We start from the raw sequence: 19,753 nt of genomic DNA on the forward strand, positions 1-19,753 counted from the left end.
GATGTGTTGGAAGGGCTCACTGCAATCCCGACAATAATTCCCCTGCACCAAAGTCCATAGAGAAAATCAGTGATTTTAACGTCACATCACAAAGCAGCAGTGACAAAAACTTACCACACGAGGCAGTGGAACACCAGCAGCTCCCACAAACTTGTTTCCTGTTGGAAAAGCTGCACAACACTTGGAAAAACCTCAATGATTCCTTTTCACAAAAGTCCATTTGAGACTCGACCGCTCAAATGAAGAGTCTCGGTCTCCTACGTTTGAACAGAATTTATTTACATCATACAATTTATTTTTGTATTAATGGAAGATTATGCACACTGCAGTATATAAATAAAGGTTTGTACAAACTTGCATAACTAAAGGGTAAAAAACAGAAAAGACGTGTTAAGCAGCCAGAGGGGGAAAAAACATCACAAATCATTAATAAACCAACATCCACAGGTCTCACTATTCACTGCAGCCTCTGTATGACACACACACACACACACACCTGTATGCAGCAGTGCAACACTCCCCGTGTTGTGAATGTGTCGCTCACATTAAAAACAGAAGTGAAGTAAAAAGCAAAGAAGGCAAAAATCACAGGTGTAAGGCTACTTATCAAAACAACAACAAATCACTGATCTAGAAAATAACGGAAAGAAAAAAAAAAAGACCTATGGCGTCACAGTCAGGCGACACGTGTGGGGTCACGTGGTTTCAGTGTCCGTTCTCCTGATCCTGGACACGGGGGCGAGGTCACAGCGTTCCAAAACTAACTGCGGCAACTAGCGCTGCGAGTGCACACACAGACACACAAACAAAGGGAGGGAGGGAGGGAGGAGGAGCCGGCGAGGAAACAACAAGTCTGTCTTTTTTTGTTTGTTTAAAAGCCAGAGTGGACGAGATCCCAGCAGCACAGAGAAGCGTTTCACTTTAAGAACGAACCAGCACACGCAGAGTCTGACCACGTCAGCGGCATTTCACAGTTCGACCTCACGGAGACACGGAGGTCAAGGTGAAGAGGAGGAAACAAGAGGGAAAAAAGACAAATATCCATTTTGCTACTCAAGCCAGCAGAGAGCAAGCACAGCTGAGATGTCCCCCCCCCCAGCCAACAGCAGTAACAGTCAGAGTCTGGGGTCAGAGGTCACATGACCGACAGCCTCCCTCTCACACACATCATATCATGTGCTCACACTTCACATAAACTCACACACAGGCGAGAACAAAGCTGAAAATATGTGAGTTTTCATGCACCGGGGAAAAATGTCCTGAACGTGTAACAAACCCCCAAAAAAGAAAAAAACAAACAGATCCTTTACAAAGAAAGTTGGGCTCAAGTCTTTATCTTTTTTTTTTGTTTTTCCTCTGTTGTTGTTAGATGCGATTGCTCCCGGAAATTCAAAGTCAAACTGCAGAGTGGCAGCGTTTTCTTCATATTCTCTGGATCTTGTCGGCGACGACCACAGGGTTCTCTTTGCGGATCTTGGCGGCAGCTTCGGCTTTGTAGTCGTAGGGACAGTTGTGCTTATCGGAGTAACGGTGGATTCCACAGAAAATGTTCCCACATCGGCAATCGAAACCTGGAGCGCAGAACACAGCAGAGGAAGATAAATTGTCATTCAACAACGAAGGCAGAGAAAACGAGGCTCTGGCAAAAAAAGTGAGCCTTCTGTTAAGTCTACGATATCTTAAAGAATATATTCACGACATTTTCTTGTCATTAAGACAAACTTTTCCCACAGGAAGATGAACTCTGTCACTTGAAAAAAAAATCACCCTCTCCCACACCAAAGTCCATAGAGAAAATCTGTGATTTTAGCTCACGAGGACACCGGAGCGGCTGGTCCTCTGCAGCCTTGTGTGGTCACTTTGTGTCACTGAGGTCATAATGCATATGAACTTAGTGATGGAGGCAGCAGTGGATCAACAACTCCAGTGTGTGAAGTTAAAACCACTGATTTTCTCTATGGACTTTGGTGTGGGAGAGTGAGTGGTTTACAAACTTCAGTTTCTAGACACAAAAGTCTGTATAACAGTGAGATAAAGACGTGAACATGTTCTTAAGAAATTGTTGACGTAGGAAAACGTAGATCTTATGGGATGCATCTTTTGTTAAGTGGTTTAAATCATGTTGCAGTGGCATTTTTAGACAAAAATGACACCAATGTTGATCTGTATCCACATGAGCGCGTGAGTTTTGTATCAAAAACCATCTGCGCCCTTGCTGAAACACCTAAAAACATACATAACAGGACCATTCAGGTTTACTGGGCATGTGCATGTCTCTACTCTATAGTTGTTTGCTTAGTTTCATAAAGTACTGCCAACAAAAACAACCAGTGAAACAATCAGCTCGGATATGTCTGATTTGATTTGAACAACAAAAGTAAGTAAACCACTGGTGATCGTTGATAGTAAATTAGAACGTTATCATTTACAAAGGGTGTCGGCCTAATAAAATAAACATTTGCTCGGACTTTTCACAATTGTCATTTTTTATTCATAGTATTTTCTAGAACTAACAGTCCTTTCTTTAAGTAACTCTTTGTTCCCGTAACTGTGTTCCTCACCTGTGAGGCCAACCTTCTTGCGGCACATAAAGCAGCGGTTCTTCTTGGGTTTTTGGGGCTCAGGGGATTTGGAATCTTCACTGCCAGCAGTGGAGGGAAGTGACACAGAGACCGTGGGCTGACTCACAACTGAGGACACACACAAAAAAAACCTTGAACAAAGGACTTTGCACAAAAGAAACAAGAGAAAATGTAAGAACTGTGTTAAATTCTAATTTAAAACCCAGAAGGTAATACTGACATAAAGAAACAAACTGTCAAACACTTGAATAACTTTAATCTATGAAAGTAATTGAGTGAAAAGTGGCCCATGTTTGGTGCCCACCTGGCTCTGTGAGATCCAGTTTACTCGCTGATGCTCCTTTGTCCTCACAAGCGAGACTCATCTCAGTCAGAGCCGTGGAAACCCCACTGTCAAAGAGAAACACAAGCAGTTAAAGACGGTTAAATCCCATTTTTAGTTAAGCAGCATCTGTGTCCTCTACAAGCTAAAAACACTCATTTTCTCCATGGACTGATGCAGGAGAGCGAGCAGTTGGACTGGAAGCACAAAGAAGCGAAAAGTTCCAGAGGTGAATTGTACAGTTTCTACAGAATAAACACTTCTCGTCTCCACCCACCCCTGCTCTGCTGCTGTATACACACAAACACTCCCTCTGGCCTTACCCAGACGGAAACAGTCTTTTCTTTCTTCTTTGTTTTTTTAAATGTTTTCCGTAAACACAGCAGCGTTTCAACGAGTGCTGTGTGCAAACTTTTCTTTTAAACAAAGCAGGGCCAATGAGCATCTAGTCTGGTCAAGCAGGGGCCGAGAAAAAGTGCTAAAAAGATATTTATGATGACATTTCACAGAATTTAAAGTAGAAGTGCATTCAAAGACAGACACATCTAAAATTAGGTAAATAAAAACAAACATCTTATTATCACTAATATAACAAACATTGCGAGCAAATACATTTTGTATTCAGGGTTCCCACACATCGGTTGACCTCAAACTCGAGGACTTTTCATGGAATTTCCAGGACCAATTTCCTCAAATTTAACAGCTGAATGTGCTCATGTGCAGTTTGACACATCCACATTAAAACACGTGCAATCACAGAAAGCTGGGTGACAAAGTGAAAGGAAAGAAAAGGAGTTCTCATGAAGCAAAAAGAAGCAAACAATCTCCAAACACAGAAGACGACAAAGACGTTGAAGATGAGAAGAGACTATGACATCATTGCCGTCTACGAAAAAACACCCAGGAGGCCAAACAGAAGCAGGTGCTATTTATAGCGTTTTAGTGTAACTTTACGGTCGCGTATCAGTGACTCACCTGAGCGCTTCTGTGGCAGCAGCCTCGGCCTCAGCAGCGGCTTCAGCTGAGGCTTCTGCGGCGGCGACTGCAGCCGCTGCAGCGTTATTTAAAGTGGCCTCCAGCCTCTGGATGGCAGACGCCTCGGCCGAGGAACCACTGCTGCTGTTGCTGCTGCCTGTGGGAAGGACATTTCAACACCGGGGTCAGACACTGAGGGGCCAGAACAAACGTGGTGCAGCTGCAGAGGAAGGGCTGACACAGCAGATCTTACCCATAGCACTCAGAGAACCCACTCCTCCATTGTTCTGTCTCGACAGGTGCTCCTTGTGGCACACGGAGCACATGCCGTTAGTCCTGGGGTTGCCATAGAAACCACAGCCGGTGGCACAGAGCATAGGAACTGGGCTCTGATTGGTCTCCTGAGCCATGATGTTGTTTGCTGCCTCGTGAGGACCTGGAGACACAAACACATACATGATATAATGTCAAGTAACAACGGGAGTAGACTTCTTTGGCTTTTCGATGTTAACTGAAGGATATCTAGTGTTAAGTGACGTTTTAAATATAACTTAGTCAATTCCATGTATTAATGTTTTAATCAATATATATCACATTTAAGGTGTAATATTTGGTGATTATCAGCGCAGCAGCCTGTAAAACCCAGAAATGTCATCACAGATACTTTATCGTGATATGACGTTATCCAAGATCCAACACCATATCTTGTCTCGTGTCCCCATATATAGATATAATATCCATATATTGCCCGGTCCTATAATAAGCCCATCATGACAGCTGCGTTTCGGCATATCACTTGAGGGACGAGAGTCTGTTATCGGTCACTGGTAAAACGCAGTGGACTGATAACCAGGAAGTGAACACAGCAAAGTTCTGGTTCCACAGTCATGTGTGTGTATGACTGCATATAGAGCCCTATGTGACAGTTTTCCTCCATCAGAGCAATCTGACACTCATCTCCACACCACACATGCACGTGTTTCCTCAGAACAGCGCTGCTGTGAGTACTTCTATTTTTAGACGACCTGGAGAGAGAGTCCTGCAGTCACAGATGATGTCACCACACCAAAACATTTGTATCCTCATCTGACACGTCTGACTGGGCATTAGAGTATAGTCGGTGGGCTGTAGGTATCTGTGATGACTTTCCCTGGTTTTACAGGCTGTTGAATTGATAATCTAATCAAATTTAAGACTTCTTTAATTTGATGACTTGCTTGTAACACATATCCTTCATTTAAAGAAATAAAGCAGGCATCATCTGAAATGAAAGGTAATAATACGTGTATTTTAAGATCATGTAATAAGATCATAAACAGTAGATTATATTTTATTTTACAATGTATCTACAGTGTATTGTCACCATCACTACTTGTCATAAGAAACAACCTGTGTGCAGATGTTAAGCAAAAAATGTAGAGGTTTGGGGAAAAGCATGGATGTTACAGGAAAAACTTTTTAGTTTCAGTCCAGAGAAACAACCTGTGTGCAGTTTTACATCCACAAAACTCTCAGGATATGGTCTAAAAAACTATTTATATGCCATATTGCACCCCACACAGATTTGTACCAGTTAATGGTTCACAGTGTATTTATATTTGGTGGTGTATGGGTTCTCTCTTACTATGTACATTACTTAATAGAGTATTTTAAATGTCTAATAAATTTGAGAATGCCAGTTACACACAGGCGTTTTTACATCTATATTTTTAAATCAACTGTGTTTTCTTAACTTTTCGGTGATAGTCATCATTTCATTCACCGAGATGTTTTTCTGTGTTAAATGTTTCACTTTGCCGCACTGTGAGTCCAAAACGGGAGTGTGAATTAATTTAAAAATAGAATCGAAATAGAAGGCAACACCACACACACACCGAGATACTTGCTGCAGTCATCTGTTTTAGCTCGACAAACACCGGGCCACAGTCGTGTCACTTCCACAAATCCACTGAGTCATGCTAGCAGGCTAACAGCTACTGCTGCTAGCGTCATCCATCCCATCCATAAACGCATTTTATGAACACGAATTGACATTATAGCTGTATAATGACATTATAAAAACACTCTCATTACTAAATAGTGAAAACTTTTATTTTGTTTTGTTCGTTGTTTCGGCGAATTTACGCGTGTTGTTAAGCTAGCTAGCGTGCTAGGTGGTAGCAACATCCCGAAAAACTGCTGTGTTGTTGACTGTGTGCTTTGTCTCCACTCGATTATCTTCTTCTTCCCACCGCACACGCACAAACCGATATATGTTGACATTAATTTACACAAAAATATCACGTACATATGACCTTTTACAACAGGAAATAAACGAGTGAATCAAACGTGCATTCATGTAAAATAATCGTGTTAAAGCCCGAATGTGAGCCACGTTCAACACGGAACACAACCGTAAAATTAAAACTCGTGCTGTTAAAACGAGTTTTACAGATGGATAATTACGTTTTGAGCGACACGTGTTAGGTAAAAGTGACCCTTTTCTTTTAAACACTGGCGAGTTTAGTAAACAAATGTCAAATGAACGTGAAAGGTTAAGAGCTAACAGCTAAACTTCCATGAAACTCATCCCTAACAACAACAACAACAACAACAACAACAACAACTTGTGCCTAATTAATCGACTTTATGGGGTAAACTTGCCTTTTTGTTGTGTGAGGGAAACTCTTTCTTAACAGCTTGAAGACTTCTGGACTGACGAAGTTAACAGGTTAGTTAAGGTTGGAGTTGAACTATAACTAGGGCCGTCTAGGTGTTGGTTGGTCGGTCGGTGTCTTTCTTTCCAGTCAGGGCTCTGTTTTCACTGACGCTCCTCTCAAAGATCCTGCTGCTGCTGCTGCTTAGTCCTCGTCTTCTTCTTCTTCTTCTTCTTCATTATTTGTTGGGTTAATCAGCAACACTACTCGATCGCCACCTACCGGACTGGAGTGAAGGACAGGGAATTTAGTATAGACGAAAGTTTCCTATGATGTGTTTGGGGAAAAAAAACTTAAAAGACTTAATCCAATGAAGATTAAACAAGATTAAGACACAATAAAGAACAATAATAATAATAAAAATACAAATACAATATATGAAATCACAAAAAGTAAATATATAATAACAATAATAATAATGATGTTGATTAAGTAAGTTTTTGTCCACAAACCAAAATGATTTCTTTGTAATACGACACAAAGAGACTAAGAAAATATTCATATTTAAGAAGCTGAAACAATCAGAAATCTTATTTTGATAATGAAAATGAAACCGTTGAAACGATTATCAAAATAGTTGATGATCAATTTAGTAATCGATTAATAATCGATCAATTGAGTAATTCCAGAAGCGCGACAGAGCTGCTACAGCAAATGACAACTCTCTTTATATTTGTATGTATATATAGTATATTTTCTTTTTGTGTATATACAGTATATGTATATATATATGTATATATATATATATATATATATATATATATACAGTTTTAAATATATTTATATATATATATATATATATTAAATATATTATAGTAAATAATAATTTGGACAACTGTAATTAAAACATCAGACAAGCTTTATATGTATATGTGTATACATATATGTATATATAGACATATGTGTATATATAAATGTACATATATTACAAAAATGAATAAATGAATGAATGAAGAAATAAAAGAATAAATAAAAGAATGAGGAAATAAATAAAAGTCGACCATTAAAAAACAGATTGATAAAAAAATGTATTAAACGTATTTTTGTATGTATACATTTATTTATTTCAGTATTTCTGTATTTATTAATAAATAAATTAATTAATTAACTTATTTATTTATTAAGTCATTTATCGCCCTCCCTGTTTGAAAACCAGACCTATTAATGTGTTATTATCATTTTTATCCTGTAGGTTAGTGTTATAATATATCTCTATTACACAAAGTAGCGGCCATTTTACATGACAACACATGAAACACCAACCTTATTCAAGAAAATAAAATCCGCAATAAAAATAGAAACAAAAGAAAAAAACAAAAAAAAACTAAAGTGTGATTTAAAAATTAAAAACATACTTGCAAGGCAAAAACAGGAAAAAGGAAGTCAGCGAGTGACACGTGACCAATGGTTGTCCCGGTAACGCATTTTAAGCAGCTGCGCTCGGCCAATCAGACGTTGGCAGCGATCTCGTCTCAGCCAATCAGCGCGAAGCCAGCGAGGATTTAAACTGGTGCCGTACAAACTGACCTACAACGCATCATTCTCCAGTATCCACCGCTGAGACGAACAACACTCTAAAATGGCTCTCCGTGTTACCAGAGTAAGTCTTTAAACCTGTATACTCTCTTTTATTCTCTTAAGTATGCATTTAAAGTCGTTTTTAAGCTAATCATGCTTTATTCGGGTGTTTAATTTTCGTTGAAATACTCGCTATGAAATGGCCTCGTCCGTCGTGGGTGACGGCTGATTCCCCACAGTTGTGCATTAAATATGAGAGTACTGCTATGTTTACCACGGTAGTTGATGTTTAAATGTATTTTTCCTTTCTATAGAACCGCTTGGCTTCCGCCCCGGCCGAAATGGCCAGCAAGACCTGCATGGTGTCCGCTTCCACGAAGCCCCGCGCGGCCCTCGGTGAGATCCGTAACACTCGTAACGTCGCAGTGAACAAGGAAGTCCAGAAAAAGGTAAGTCTTTACATAACATTTATATGCCTCTTGTAATTGTTATAACCTGTGGGTTTTTAAAAAAAAAATATCATTATTTGAATGATATTAAACCAGCTATTGTTAACCTTGCCATCTTAGCTTATGTATTAGCTCTCATTGCTAAAGGAGGCCCTGTTGCTAAGTGCTACTTCCTTGTGTATATCAAAGAAAAGCTTTTATGCAACAAAATCATAAGATAAAACGTATTTAAATCCTCAAGTTAAAAGTAAATGCACATGAATTTTAAAAATAATAATTCTGGCAGAGGCTCTAATTGCATGTTTTTGGTTTGTGACATTTTAAACTTTAGAACTGGTGTTTATAAATGAGCCGTTAAATGTGCATTATTTGTCATTCATAACATGCAGGAAATGGGTTTTTAGAGTGTTTGGAGTTAAACTCCATTTAGATATGAAAACAAACATCCAGAATTGCTCAGTAGATGAATGCAGTGATGGATTGTTATGACTTCAAATGTATTTCTTATATAAAAACAAAATGTGGTGTTGCAAGAGTTTGAATACAATGACATGGAAAACGATGCAATTTAATGTTGTTAGTCATTTGCTCTGTAAATGATTGCTTTGGTCCACCAGTGTTGTGAAGAGGGCAGACTGGTTAGTGTTCCACCGCCAGTAGATGGCAGTAATGCAACATCATGGATGCAAGCTGCCCTTGGGTTAGGTTCACCCCCCAATAGAACCACATTTATTCAGTTTTACAAGAGCAAAGAAAACACAAAAATCAACATTCAAAAGGCTTATATTGGATCTTGTTTTGATAACAAACACAATGTTTAAACCGTCACTACAGCTCTGTTCTCATAAGATTCTGTTAAAACAATGCTGACATGTGTAGACATGACCTGTTCTGAAATGCCACAGACTATTAGTTCCTAATATAATTTCTTAGGAACTCTAACCGAACTCAGAGCTTGGTACACTTTCAACAGGTTATTGTTGAATCAACGTGTGTAGATATAGCTCCAAACACTGACTATGGTTTTGTTTCAGATTGTCAAGGCAGCGCCAACAAAAAAGACCAAAGTTGAGCAAGTGGTTGAACCAAAACAGCAGGAAAATGTTGTTCCCGTTAAACCAGAGCCTGAGGTTCAGGTGAGTTTAAGCTCAGACCTTCATGTCTGGATGTGTTCTGTAAGTGATTGAAGCTCATGTTGGACCCCATCACAGGTTCTCCCTGAACCACAGTCTCCCACTCCAATGGAGACGTCAGGCTGTGAACCCGGCGACCTCTGCCAGGCCTTTTCAGATGTCATGCTCCACAACACCATCAAGGACGTGGACGCTGACGACTACGACAACCCCATGCTCTGCAGCGAGTACGTGAAGGACATCTACAAGTATCTGCGGCAGCTCGAGGCAAGACCTTAATTTTCCCTTCATATGAAATATTAGTCCCATGTGCTTGTTGGTTTTAATCCAGATTTGTCGTCGTCCATCAGGTTGATCAGAATGTCAGACCCAGTTATCTGCAGGGGAAGGAGGTGACCGGGAACATGCGAGCCATCCTCATTGACTGGCTGGTGCAAGTGAGCTTGAAGTTCCGTCTGCTGCAGGAGACCATGTATATGACCGTGGCCATCATTGACCGCTTTCTTCAGGTTAGAATCACCTTTTTTATATTTGAGGTGTAAAGGTCTGCCAACCTGAGCGAGTGCAGTGGTACAGACCTGCTGAATAATACTGCTGAACCGTCTCCATCAGGACCACCCAGTCCCCAAGAAGCAGCTGCAGCTGGTCGGCGTCTCCGCCATGTTCCTCGCCTCCAAGTACGAGGAGATGTACCCGCCCGAGATCTCCGACTTTGCCTACGTGACGGACCGGGCGTACACCACGGCCCAGATCAGAGACATGGAGATGACCATCCTGCGGGCGCTCAAGTTCCAGCTCGGCCGCCCTCTTCCCCTGCAGTTCCTCAGGAGAGCCTCAAAGATCTATGAGGTACAGTCAGAAAATCCAGGCATGACACAGTTGATGGGTTTTGTATCGCGGTCTCCAGATGCTGATGTTTCTCTGGCTCTCTGTCATCAGGTGACTGCCGAGCAGCACACCCTGGCTAAATACCTCCTGGAACTCACCATGGTCGACTACGAGATGGTCCACTTCCCTCCTTCCATGACGGCCTGCGCCGCCTTTGCTCTGACCCTCAAGATCTTGGATGCTGGAGAATGGGTGAGTGTTTGTGCCCAACGGTTTTCATGAAACTTTCATTAACAGTCTTCAAAGTCGAGCAAACTATAGCCTTTTTTCTGGAGTCCACCATTTTGGATCAGGATGAAATGACCCAAAACTGATCTTTTCATACTAAAATAATTGAAATTTCTTTGGACCCCAGAAACTGGGGACTTGAACATTCATCAATTTGTGTAATTGGTAAAACACTCAAACCAGTTAATGGATTATCAAACTTTGATTTGACTAAAATCTTAGGCTTTTTGGGTGATCCAGTAAAATTTTTGTTGCAGGACAGATCCACCACTTTCTTTCTGTGATAAAAGTTGTTTTACATAGCATTGGGTTCTGGTAGATCCCAGTGTCGAGTCTTTGCATTTGCCAAAATGGAGGTTGTGGTTCCAAGAGACTGCATTGAGACCTGATCTCAGCCTGAAAGATAAGTCTCAGGATGATGAAGTGCAGATCCTGAACATGTTCCCTCTCCTCAGGATGTGACACTGCAGCACTACATGGACTACACGGCAGAGAGTTTGATCCCTGTGATGGCACACATCGCCAAGAATGTTGTGAAAGTGAACGAGGGGCTGACCAAGCACATCGTGAGTTTCACAAAGTCTCGCCGTGTCTTTCTGACTCGTGTCATTTAATTTGCTAAATGTCTAACGTGAGCGTCTCTGTGCTCCATCGCAGGCCATCAAGAGCAAATACTCGACGTCGAAGCAGATGAGGATCGCCACCATCGCACATCTCAAGTCTTCGGTCGTGAAGGATTTTGCGAAGCGTCTGCAGTGAGGCGGTGGCAGCGTCGCGTCTTTGGCACCGTGTGCTTTAATTTGTACAGTTTGTAACTTAAGATTTTAATGTGACTGAGGGAGCGGCGCCATCACGGGCGGTTTGCATGTTTGACCGTCCGATGATGGCCGTTAACCTTCAGGTTTTAATCTCGCGCAGCAGTTGCGTCTCTGCCTCTAACGCCACCTCACCACTGTCTCGTCTGTTCAAAACATGGATTCTAACACTGCTCATGGTTCGCAGACTGAAGATTCTCGCGGCAGATACGCAGCGTTTCTGCACAGAAGTCGTTTGTTTTATAGTTCACATGTGTTTTCAGAATGTCGGCCATGTTTGAGGTTTATCTAAACGGGCTGTTTCTACTTTTAATGCTATTTTCTTAAAGTGTAAATGTACAGCAATACTTTTTAAGTGATTTTACCTGTAAAGCATCTATTAAATGGTTTTGACCAGATTTTTTGTCTGTTGCATTTTGATCCCCACCAGAGGGCGCTGTAAGATCACAGTTGTATCACTGGTTATCTAGTCCCCAACTGTTGAACTGAAAGATTTCTACTGTAAGGAACTTGCATTAGAGGTTGGCAGCAGTGTTCTGTGTGTTATCTTCACAGTTACACTTTACTGTCTTCACTTTAATTCCACATGATTCAAAGTCTGTAACACAAGGTCATTTCTACAGTGCACATGGAATGGGTTTGACCCACAGTCTGAGCTCACACAAGCTTTTCTATGAGCTTAGAAAACGCCTTGAACAATCTGAGGTTTTCAAGGTTGCCCTGAAAACAGAATCCAGCAAATCACCATCTTAAGTTCTCTTTAGAACCGTTCTCCCTCAGACGAAGTTTGCTGGTGACGCACAAAAGTATTAAGAAGCTCATGGAGGTTCTGAGACGTTGATTCGCAGGTCAATGCTGATTTTTCAAACGGTCAGTTGACCTAATGAACTGTAACGAGCTTCACTCACAAATCATCCTTCACTTCTCTGCTTGTTGAATAACGGTGTCGTCAGACTGGGAAAGTGACATTTCTACAGCAGCGTTTGAAGGTAACGATGAGTAACCCGGTATGAATGTACAGTCTAGCGTTGCCACTTAGTAAAACATGTTACATAAGTGGATTTAGATTTGTTTATAAAAACTCCAGCTCTGAAGTTTAGAAATCCACCGTGTTTCACACCAGACGTCTCCTTAAACTAGGCTCCGATTGGACGATGCCAGCTGTCAATCAGTGTCACTCCTGCTGTATTTGGACACAGCTTCCTATATTTGATTAAACAGTGGTGTCGCCCCCTGGTGGCTAACTGCTACTTCTGTTCCCACGTCCTTACTGGGCTTCACTTTTTAAACGATTAGGAAGTCCGTGTCCATGATGTGTGTCCACCTCCACTACACTAGGAGGCGATATGCAGATAATTCTCCACATTAATTCATCCTCATTATTTGTTATATTTAATCAATCTTAGAGTCCATCCAAACCCAAAGCATGGTTCAAGTTGTGTCCAAATTTCTTGGCGTAACTTTTCAAATCAGAAGGTTATGTTGTTGTTTTGAATATTTGACGCCTGGTGTTGTCTTTGGCGCCTCCTACTGTCAGATCTCTGTGAAACACTGGATTTGTCTCTGGAGCTCCAGATACAAACACTCGTCACATTTAAAGCTAATGGACGGAGTGGAGTGGGATCCATTATCACTTTAACTGGTTCACAGCTGAGACCCTGGAGGAGCCAGAGCCCTCATCACCCTCAGGGGGATTCTCCAGAAACACGACCACCTGCCGCCTGCACGACGTCAGGGGTCGTGAAGGTCATCGCTCTTAAATACCTGAAGCAGGAAAAACAGAAACACCCACAAAAGCCTGAACTTCTCCTCATGTTCTGTGATTCTGCGCTGTCATGACACACGGGAGGTAACTCCTGGCACCTTCAGAGTTCTCGTCCTCCCTTCCTTCCTTCCGGCCTTCCTTCCTTCCTTCCTTCCTCTGTCCGTCTGTTTTCCACAGAGACGCGTGATGATGATGATGATGAGGATGATGATCAGGCTCAGTTATCGTGGACAGCCGGGCTTTTAAAGCCACAGATGATGCTGAGGGTTCATACCTCCAGGCTGAGGTCACGACTGAGCAGCCATATCGTTTTACGAGAGAGATTCCTCCTCCTCCTCCTCCTCCTCCTCCTCCTCCTCCTTCATGATGGAAAAATCAAAGCCCGTGTTCGTGGAGCTCGAGACAAAGTCAGCGACTCAGAACTGGAGTAAGCGTTTTTATAAAAATGACAAAAATCTTCCATAAGCTTGGTTGTATTTTTGGTGCTAGCACAGTTGGTTCCCAAAGACTGGGTTGGGGACCCACAGATGGGTCACGGGAGATTTGTTTGGGGTCCTTTGATAGCTTCTCTCTGGAACACTCGGATCAGATTAAACAATTCCGGCTCGTGTTACACTCCATCTTTTTATGCCTCAGTCTGTTTTTTTAATCAAAGCACAAATATGTTTTCCAGACCATGAAGACGTGCACGCACGGCAGGATTTTCTTTCTCTGCCACAAATTTAAATTCCATCGCGTTGGGGAACGTTTTTTCAACAGAGAAACTGCAGTTTGTGAATCGTTCACTCTCCCAAACCAAACTCCATAGAGAAAATCAACGCTTTAGCTCGGGGGACACAGGAGCTGCTGGTCTGCTGCTGCCCCGTGTGGTCACTTTGTGTCAGAACGTCGGTTTTTGAATTTCACAAAATATCACATGTGAACTTAGTGATGGAGGCAGCAGTGGATCAGCAGCCCCTGTGTGATGTGAGGTTTGGTGCAGGGGAGGGACGTGGTTTACCAAGTGACACAAACTTCAGTTTCCTGCTGTAAAATGACAAGATAAAGTGATGAATACATTCTTAAGATAGCGGGAACTTGAGCTAATGTAAATTTTATTGGACAAGACTTTTGTTTCGTGGCTAAAATTAGATCTGTTCTTGTTTTGCCACTATGTTTTTAAGACGCTCAGGTTCTGTGGCACAAACAGTGTTTTCCAAACGTTCTATATGGCAACCCTCTTTTTAAATGTGGCAAAATATTGTGACCCAAATTACAATATTTATCAAGACAAGACACATTTGTACTTATATTATTATTGATACTCGAACTTCGGTTTGAGCGGCCGTTAACGTCTTCTTTCTCTGGACAATTTTTGGAATTCTTCTCGCTGATTGGTCAGAACGTTTCACAATCTGTCAACTGAGTGGAACCGTAAAGCATTGGTCACATGTTCTGTTATGAGCGAACGTGACGACGTGGTATCAGAGTGTGGCGGTTGTCATCGTTAGTTTCCACCAATTATTTTCTCTTTGTTTGGATTCAAACAGGGCAAAATGTTGCCGCCACTCTCGGCACGAGCGACTGTACAAATACTCTGAGGTCGAGACGGAATTCAAAGCTCGGCTTCAGGATTCCAGGAGCACAGATCATCGTCTGAAGTTTGGAACGCTGTCCTCAGTCTAAACAAGTGCACCCTTCAAAAGTGAGTCAGCGTTCTCTCTTCTCATGTCTGCACGTCTCAATTCAATAAAGGCAAAGTCAAACAAACAGTGAGCTGGTGGCGGCGCTGTTCGGATTTCTGTGGGCCGGCGCTAACAGGCGAGCAGCGAGGGAAGGAGGAGGAGGAGGCGGAGGAGGAGGAGGAGGCCTCTGGCTCTGAGAGCGGAGAGAAGCACAAATAAACACAGTTGGTTTTTCACGATTTATGGATTGTCAAATAAAAAGCCCCCGTGCTTCCTGAACTTCACTGACCCTCTCGCGCTCGCTGTCACGTGGCGCAGATAAAGGCGGCCATTGTGTCCCCAACGCTGCGGCGTTTGAAGCAGGTGTGAATGGGATTCTCTCCAGACCACCTTCACCTTCTTCTGTGCGCGGCGTCGCACCTTCAAGGCCACGCTCGATGCGAGAGGAAGATTTTTCTTTTTCCATTATAAAAGCCAAAGACGGGTTTGAAGAGTTTTGAGAGAAACCACAATAGAACATCGTGTCTGTCTTCACTGTGAGGCCTTGAATGCGTCGCCTTCACGGGGTTCTGTATGATCCTCACATCCAGGGTTTCTCTCTGACTCCAACCACGTACAAGGTTGTTCTCCCAGTTTCTGATGTTTGGGTTTTTCCTGTTAAACAAAGTGTACGCAGCAGTCGTAGACGTCGCCTAATCACATCGCTAATCGCTTTAGCAACAATAGCAACGCTTGCTAAGTAGGTAACACCGGGTATTTACCACAATCACATTATTGTGAGTGCCTTTGTATTTGTTTTTGTTTATTTTTTAAATGGATTTTTACAGACAGTGCACAGTTTTATGTAATTGTGCCAGTTAGCTTGGTGCTAATTAGCGGACAAGACAACTAGCATAAAAACTGCTTAACGTGGCTTCAGACAGTAAAATGAGTTCAAGTTAAACGCAGTAAGATCTCAAATAAGTAGGATCATCTAAATAAAAACAAACAAACGACAAAAAACGTAAGTTCATTTTGAAATTTGACTGTTTAAGTGAAGTTTTAAATGCAGAGAAACTTGATTCTCTTCCACTTCTTCATAACTCTTGACTTTCCGACTTTCTGAACCGAGGTACCAAATCACCCCTAGACGGCGCCTCAGCACTGTCACTACACGACTCACGATGTGTAATCCAAGGGCCCCCAGTCCCGCCTCAGAGTTCTGACTTCACTGACTCTTCATATCTAGACCTGCGAAAACTGCGGTCAGACTGAGTCTTTAAGGCGTTCTGATGAATTTTGCTGGAATTATAGTCAATAAAAACTGTAGGAGGAGCTTCGTAGAGAGAACGCTGACGTCTCTCTAGCACCATTTACATTTAACATTTAACATTTAACATTTACATTTACATTTAACATTTAACATTTACATTTAACATTTACATTTACATTTACATTTACATTTTACATTTATTTACATTTAACATTTATATTTAACATTTACATTTACATTTACATTTTACATTTCACATTTTACATTTAACATTTACATTTAACATTTATATTTAACTTTTACATTTAACATTTAACATTTAACATTTACATTTACATTTACATTTACATTTACATTTAACATTTATATTTAACATTTACATTTACATTTAACATTTACATTTAACATTTAACATTTACATTTAACATTTACATTTAACATTTACATTTAACATTTAACATTTACATTTAACATTTACATTTAACATTTACATTTAACATTTAACATTTACATTTAACTTTTACATTTAACATTTACATTTACATTTAACATTTACATTTACATTTACATTTACATTTACATTTAACATTTAAGCATTTACATTTAACATTTACATTTTACATTTTACATTTTACATTTTACATTTAACATTTAAGCATTTAAGCATTTAGCAGACACTTTTCTCCAACGCGACATAGAAGAAGTTTTGGAAAGAACTCCACTCGATAGGAACAGTGGACTGGTAGAAGTTGAGAGTGCTGAGGTGGATCCAAGTGCAGAAGGAGAGGCAGGGGAGGGGGTAGAAGGTAAATGCTCGGACAGAAGATGCTCTTGGAAGAGCTGGGTCTTCAAGAACTTCTTGTAGCGCTCAGTAGATCATTCCACCAGCGTGGAACGACAATGCGTAGATGATCGAGGGGTAACAAAAGCCTTTAGGAGAGACCCATGTGACCCATGAAGCTCTATAAGCTAGCATAAGTGATTTGAATTTGATGCCGCGCAATGGCCGTTGCTGTGGCTCCGCCCCTCTACATGCATTATTTGTAGTCACTTTTGGTTGTCACTTGAGCTTCATCAGCAGATTGAAGTTGAGGTCGAGGTCAACGTCCACCAGAGCAAAGTAAATGAAAATAAAACCAAGGTTTTTTTTTTGTTAATTAAAACTTATCTGTTGAATCAGAAACGCGTCGCGCTGCAGACGTTCATAAACAAACGCCATGGCGACACAAACACAAACACAGCCATGAAGTCGAGCGTTTTATTACATGCATGTTTTGGCAGGAGTTGTTGTTTTGGGGATAGAAAAAATTGAAGTGATTATCTTGTTTCAGCTCGCGGAGGTTATTTTTGGCGGGACTGGACCGGTTCAGACTGCAGTGTGGTTGCACAGAGACCAGCGCTCTGGCTCCTTTTTTTTCTTCTCATTTTTCCACTGGCCTTCTCCGCACACAAAGGTCTGGGGGATTAACGGGCCCGTGTGCCAACGCCGCTACAGTGCCAGTGCGATGGCGTCCTTTTTAAAGCCAGACGTTTATTGCTGGCTTCTACGCAGCATAAGAAGCCGTTACAACGCTGTATCAGACATAATCACAATCAGAGAGAACTTTATTTATCCCTCAGCAGATTCTCGTGCCAGCGATTGCTTCAACCACCGGCTTAAGGAACATAATCAGGGAGTAAAGGACAACAGAATATAAATGACGCTGTCAAATCTAATGGCTGACTGAAAAGATCATGTGTTGTTGTTGTTTACTTCTGCAAGTAATGAAAGTAAACAACTTCCTGCCAAGTTCTCGCTCACAGTTAGCAAACTACAGCAAACATTTTTAGTCCCCAGGTCGTAGGGACAGGGAATGGGGACAATTTGAGTCTGCGACGCCAGTGGCCGCGTAGCGCGACGTTGTCTGGTGCAGCAAAAACACAAGAGACAACAATGGAGGACGTCCAGAAGCTCTTTTTTTACTGCTCGGTTTGTGGCCGTTTGTCTCGACCTCCGACCTTTTCCCTGTCGCCCCGTCAGCTGCACCGCACCATTTTACTGTTGTACCCTAAAGTCGTGTTTTCATCCTGGAACAGAGCGGTTTGGAGCGGTAAAGCCCTCGGTGAGGCTTTGTGTTTCCACTGAGAACAGTACCTTTGCTTGGTAGGCGGAGTGACGAGAGACGCAGTGTGACGTCAAACTGGTGCGCCGGCTCGCTCTGTGGCTGTCTGTCTCAACAAGACGTCGAGCTCTGTTTGAGAATACACTGCAGGTGTTGAAGAAACACCAGTCGTAAAGGAAGTGGCACCATCAGCTGACTGACAAGGGTTCCCTTCCCTTCCCTGGTACCTCAAAGCAAGGCTACCAAAGAATGGAACAGTTGGGGCTAGTTTTTGTGGTTCTATTGCACCGTACTGTACCAAACTGACCCGTTCCACTCAGTGGAAACATGGCTTTCGGCTGCCAACATGGCGGTTCGTAGAAACCAAGTCATGTGACATGGGAAACGTGAGCTCAGACTGTGGTTGGCAGAAACCTTCCACAAAATGTAGCCTGAGAGCGTTGTCGGCAGTGGTCATGCGCTCCATCGCGATGTTTTCACATGTCGTCACGCTGACGGAAGCACCCGGCGTTTGTCCGGCGTTTGATCAGCCGTGTGGAGGTAATGCTGCCGCGCACCGTGACTATCGGAGGTTAGATCACGCTGGTTTACTCAGCAGAGCCTGAACCGTGCCAGTGTTTGTGTTGTGATTTACGAGATCAGTAAAAACAAAGACAGGAATCCTGTGATTACACTTTCTGCACAAGATCGTTAGTTTTTATGTGACGACAAGCGCCACGGGCTGATTCATGTGCCATGTAATGTAATATTGTGGCCTTTAAAAGTTTAATTTGTTGCGCCGCGCTTTAAACATTTATGACACGAAACCATGAAAAAGAGGGATTCTGCACAGATTATCTTTCATTCAAATGACCTTTATGAATGTTGTGTTTCCATAACAACCAGCAACAGCCACACTTCTTTATTAGCCACTAATATAAGCACACAGCTCACTCGCTCTGGCTTTAAAAAGGCTTCACTCTTAGCCCTGAAACAGCTACGCCAACGTCATTAAAGGAGTAGTTCAGGGGTTTTCTTTGTGTGTAAAGTATAACTGATGTGAGAATTATGGGCCAGATTAGCGTTTCAGATCCATATCCGAGGTAATCTGTCAGTCTGGGTGTTTATCGAGTCAAGTCGCCATTGCATTCAATATGGATTCATTTAGAGATATTCAGGTTTGCCTGGTTATGACAAACAAAACAAGGGACCTCCTCCAAGGATTAAATATTTGTCACCTGTGTTTTTCAAACTAGCACCTGAAATGTTTACATTTTGATCCACTGACTGGATCCAGAAGACTTTGTAGAGCCGTGTCGAACTCTACTTGCTTGCACAAAGACGATGAAGAAGCCACATTTTCTTTTTTTTATAAAAAAATGTTA

The 19,753-nt window shown here is 41.8% G+C and overlaps 2 protein-coding genes across 2 annotated transcripts; one reads left to right on the plus strand and one right to left on the minus strand.

Moving 5' to 3' along the window:
• Positions 1 to 258: 258 nt before the first annotated feature.
• Positions 259 to 6,736, minus strand: zfand5b (zinc finger, AN1-type domain 5b). Its single transcript, XM_044053539.1, has 6 exons — positions 6,523 to 6,736; positions 4,133 to 4,315; positions 3,880 to 4,036; positions 2,887 to 2,972; positions 2,562 to 2,690; positions 259 to 1,571 (listed from the first exon to the last, which is right to left on the minus strand). Exons 2-6 carry the CDS (start codon positions 4,287 to 4,289, stop codon positions 1,423 to 1,425), a joined length of 678 nt encoding a protein of 225 aa, XP_043909474.1. The 5' UTR covers positions 4,290 to 4,315; positions 6,523 to 6,736; the 3' UTR covers positions 259 to 1,422.
• A 1,352-nt stretch (positions 6,737 to 8,088) lies between these two features.
• ccnb1 (cyclin B1) lies at positions 8,089 to 12,004 on the plus strand. Its single transcript, XM_044053613.1, has 9 exons — positions 8,089 to 8,175; positions 8,408 to 8,542; positions 9,577 to 9,678; positions 9,754 to 9,942; positions 10,026 to 10,184; positions 10,288 to 10,524; positions 10,615 to 10,755; positions 11,247 to 11,357; positions 11,449 to 12,004. Exons 1-9 carry the CDS (start codon positions 8,155 to 8,157, stop codon positions 11,548 to 11,550), a joined length of 1,197 nt encoding a protein of 398 aa, XP_043909548.1. The 5' UTR covers positions 8,089 to 8,154; the 3' UTR covers positions 11,551 to 12,004.
• Positions 12,005 to 19,753: the final 7,749 nt, after the last annotated feature.

Source organism: Solea senegalensis, linkage group LG21 (genome assembly GCF_019176455.1).
Source record: "Solea senegalensis isolate Sse05_10M linkage group LG21, IFAPA_SoseM_1, whole genome shotgun sequence".
Classification (NCBI taxonomy): Eukaryota; Metazoa; Chordata; class Actinopteri; order Pleuronectiformes; family Soleidae; genus Solea; species Solea senegalensis.

Bases quoted from the DNA above. Each gene is read 5' to 3' on its own strand.
- ccnb1 (XM_044053613.1), top strand. From the start codon at position 8,155: ATGGCTCTCCGTGTTACCAGA. The intron at 8,176-8,407 runs GTAAGTCTTTAA...TCCTTTCTATAG, and splicing joins TGGCTCTCCGTGTTACCAGA to AACCGCTTGGCTTCCGCCCC. The intron at 10,185-10,287 runs GTTAGAATCACC...CGTCTCCATCAG, and splicing joins TCATTGACCGCTTTCTTCAG to GACCACCCAGTCCCCAAGAA.
- zfand5b (XM_044053539.1), bottom strand. From the start codon at position 4,289: ATGGCTCAGGAGACCAATCAGAGCCCAGTTCCTATGCTCTGTGCCACC. The intron at 4,037-4,132 runs GTAAGATCTGCT...TCCTTCCCACAG, and splicing joins GGGTTCTCTGAGTGCTATGG to GCAGCAGCAACAGCAGCAGT. The intron at 1,572-2,561 runs GTGAGGAACACA...TCTGCGCTCCAG, and splicing joins CAAGAAGGTTGGCCTCACAG to GTTTCGATTGCCGATGTGGG.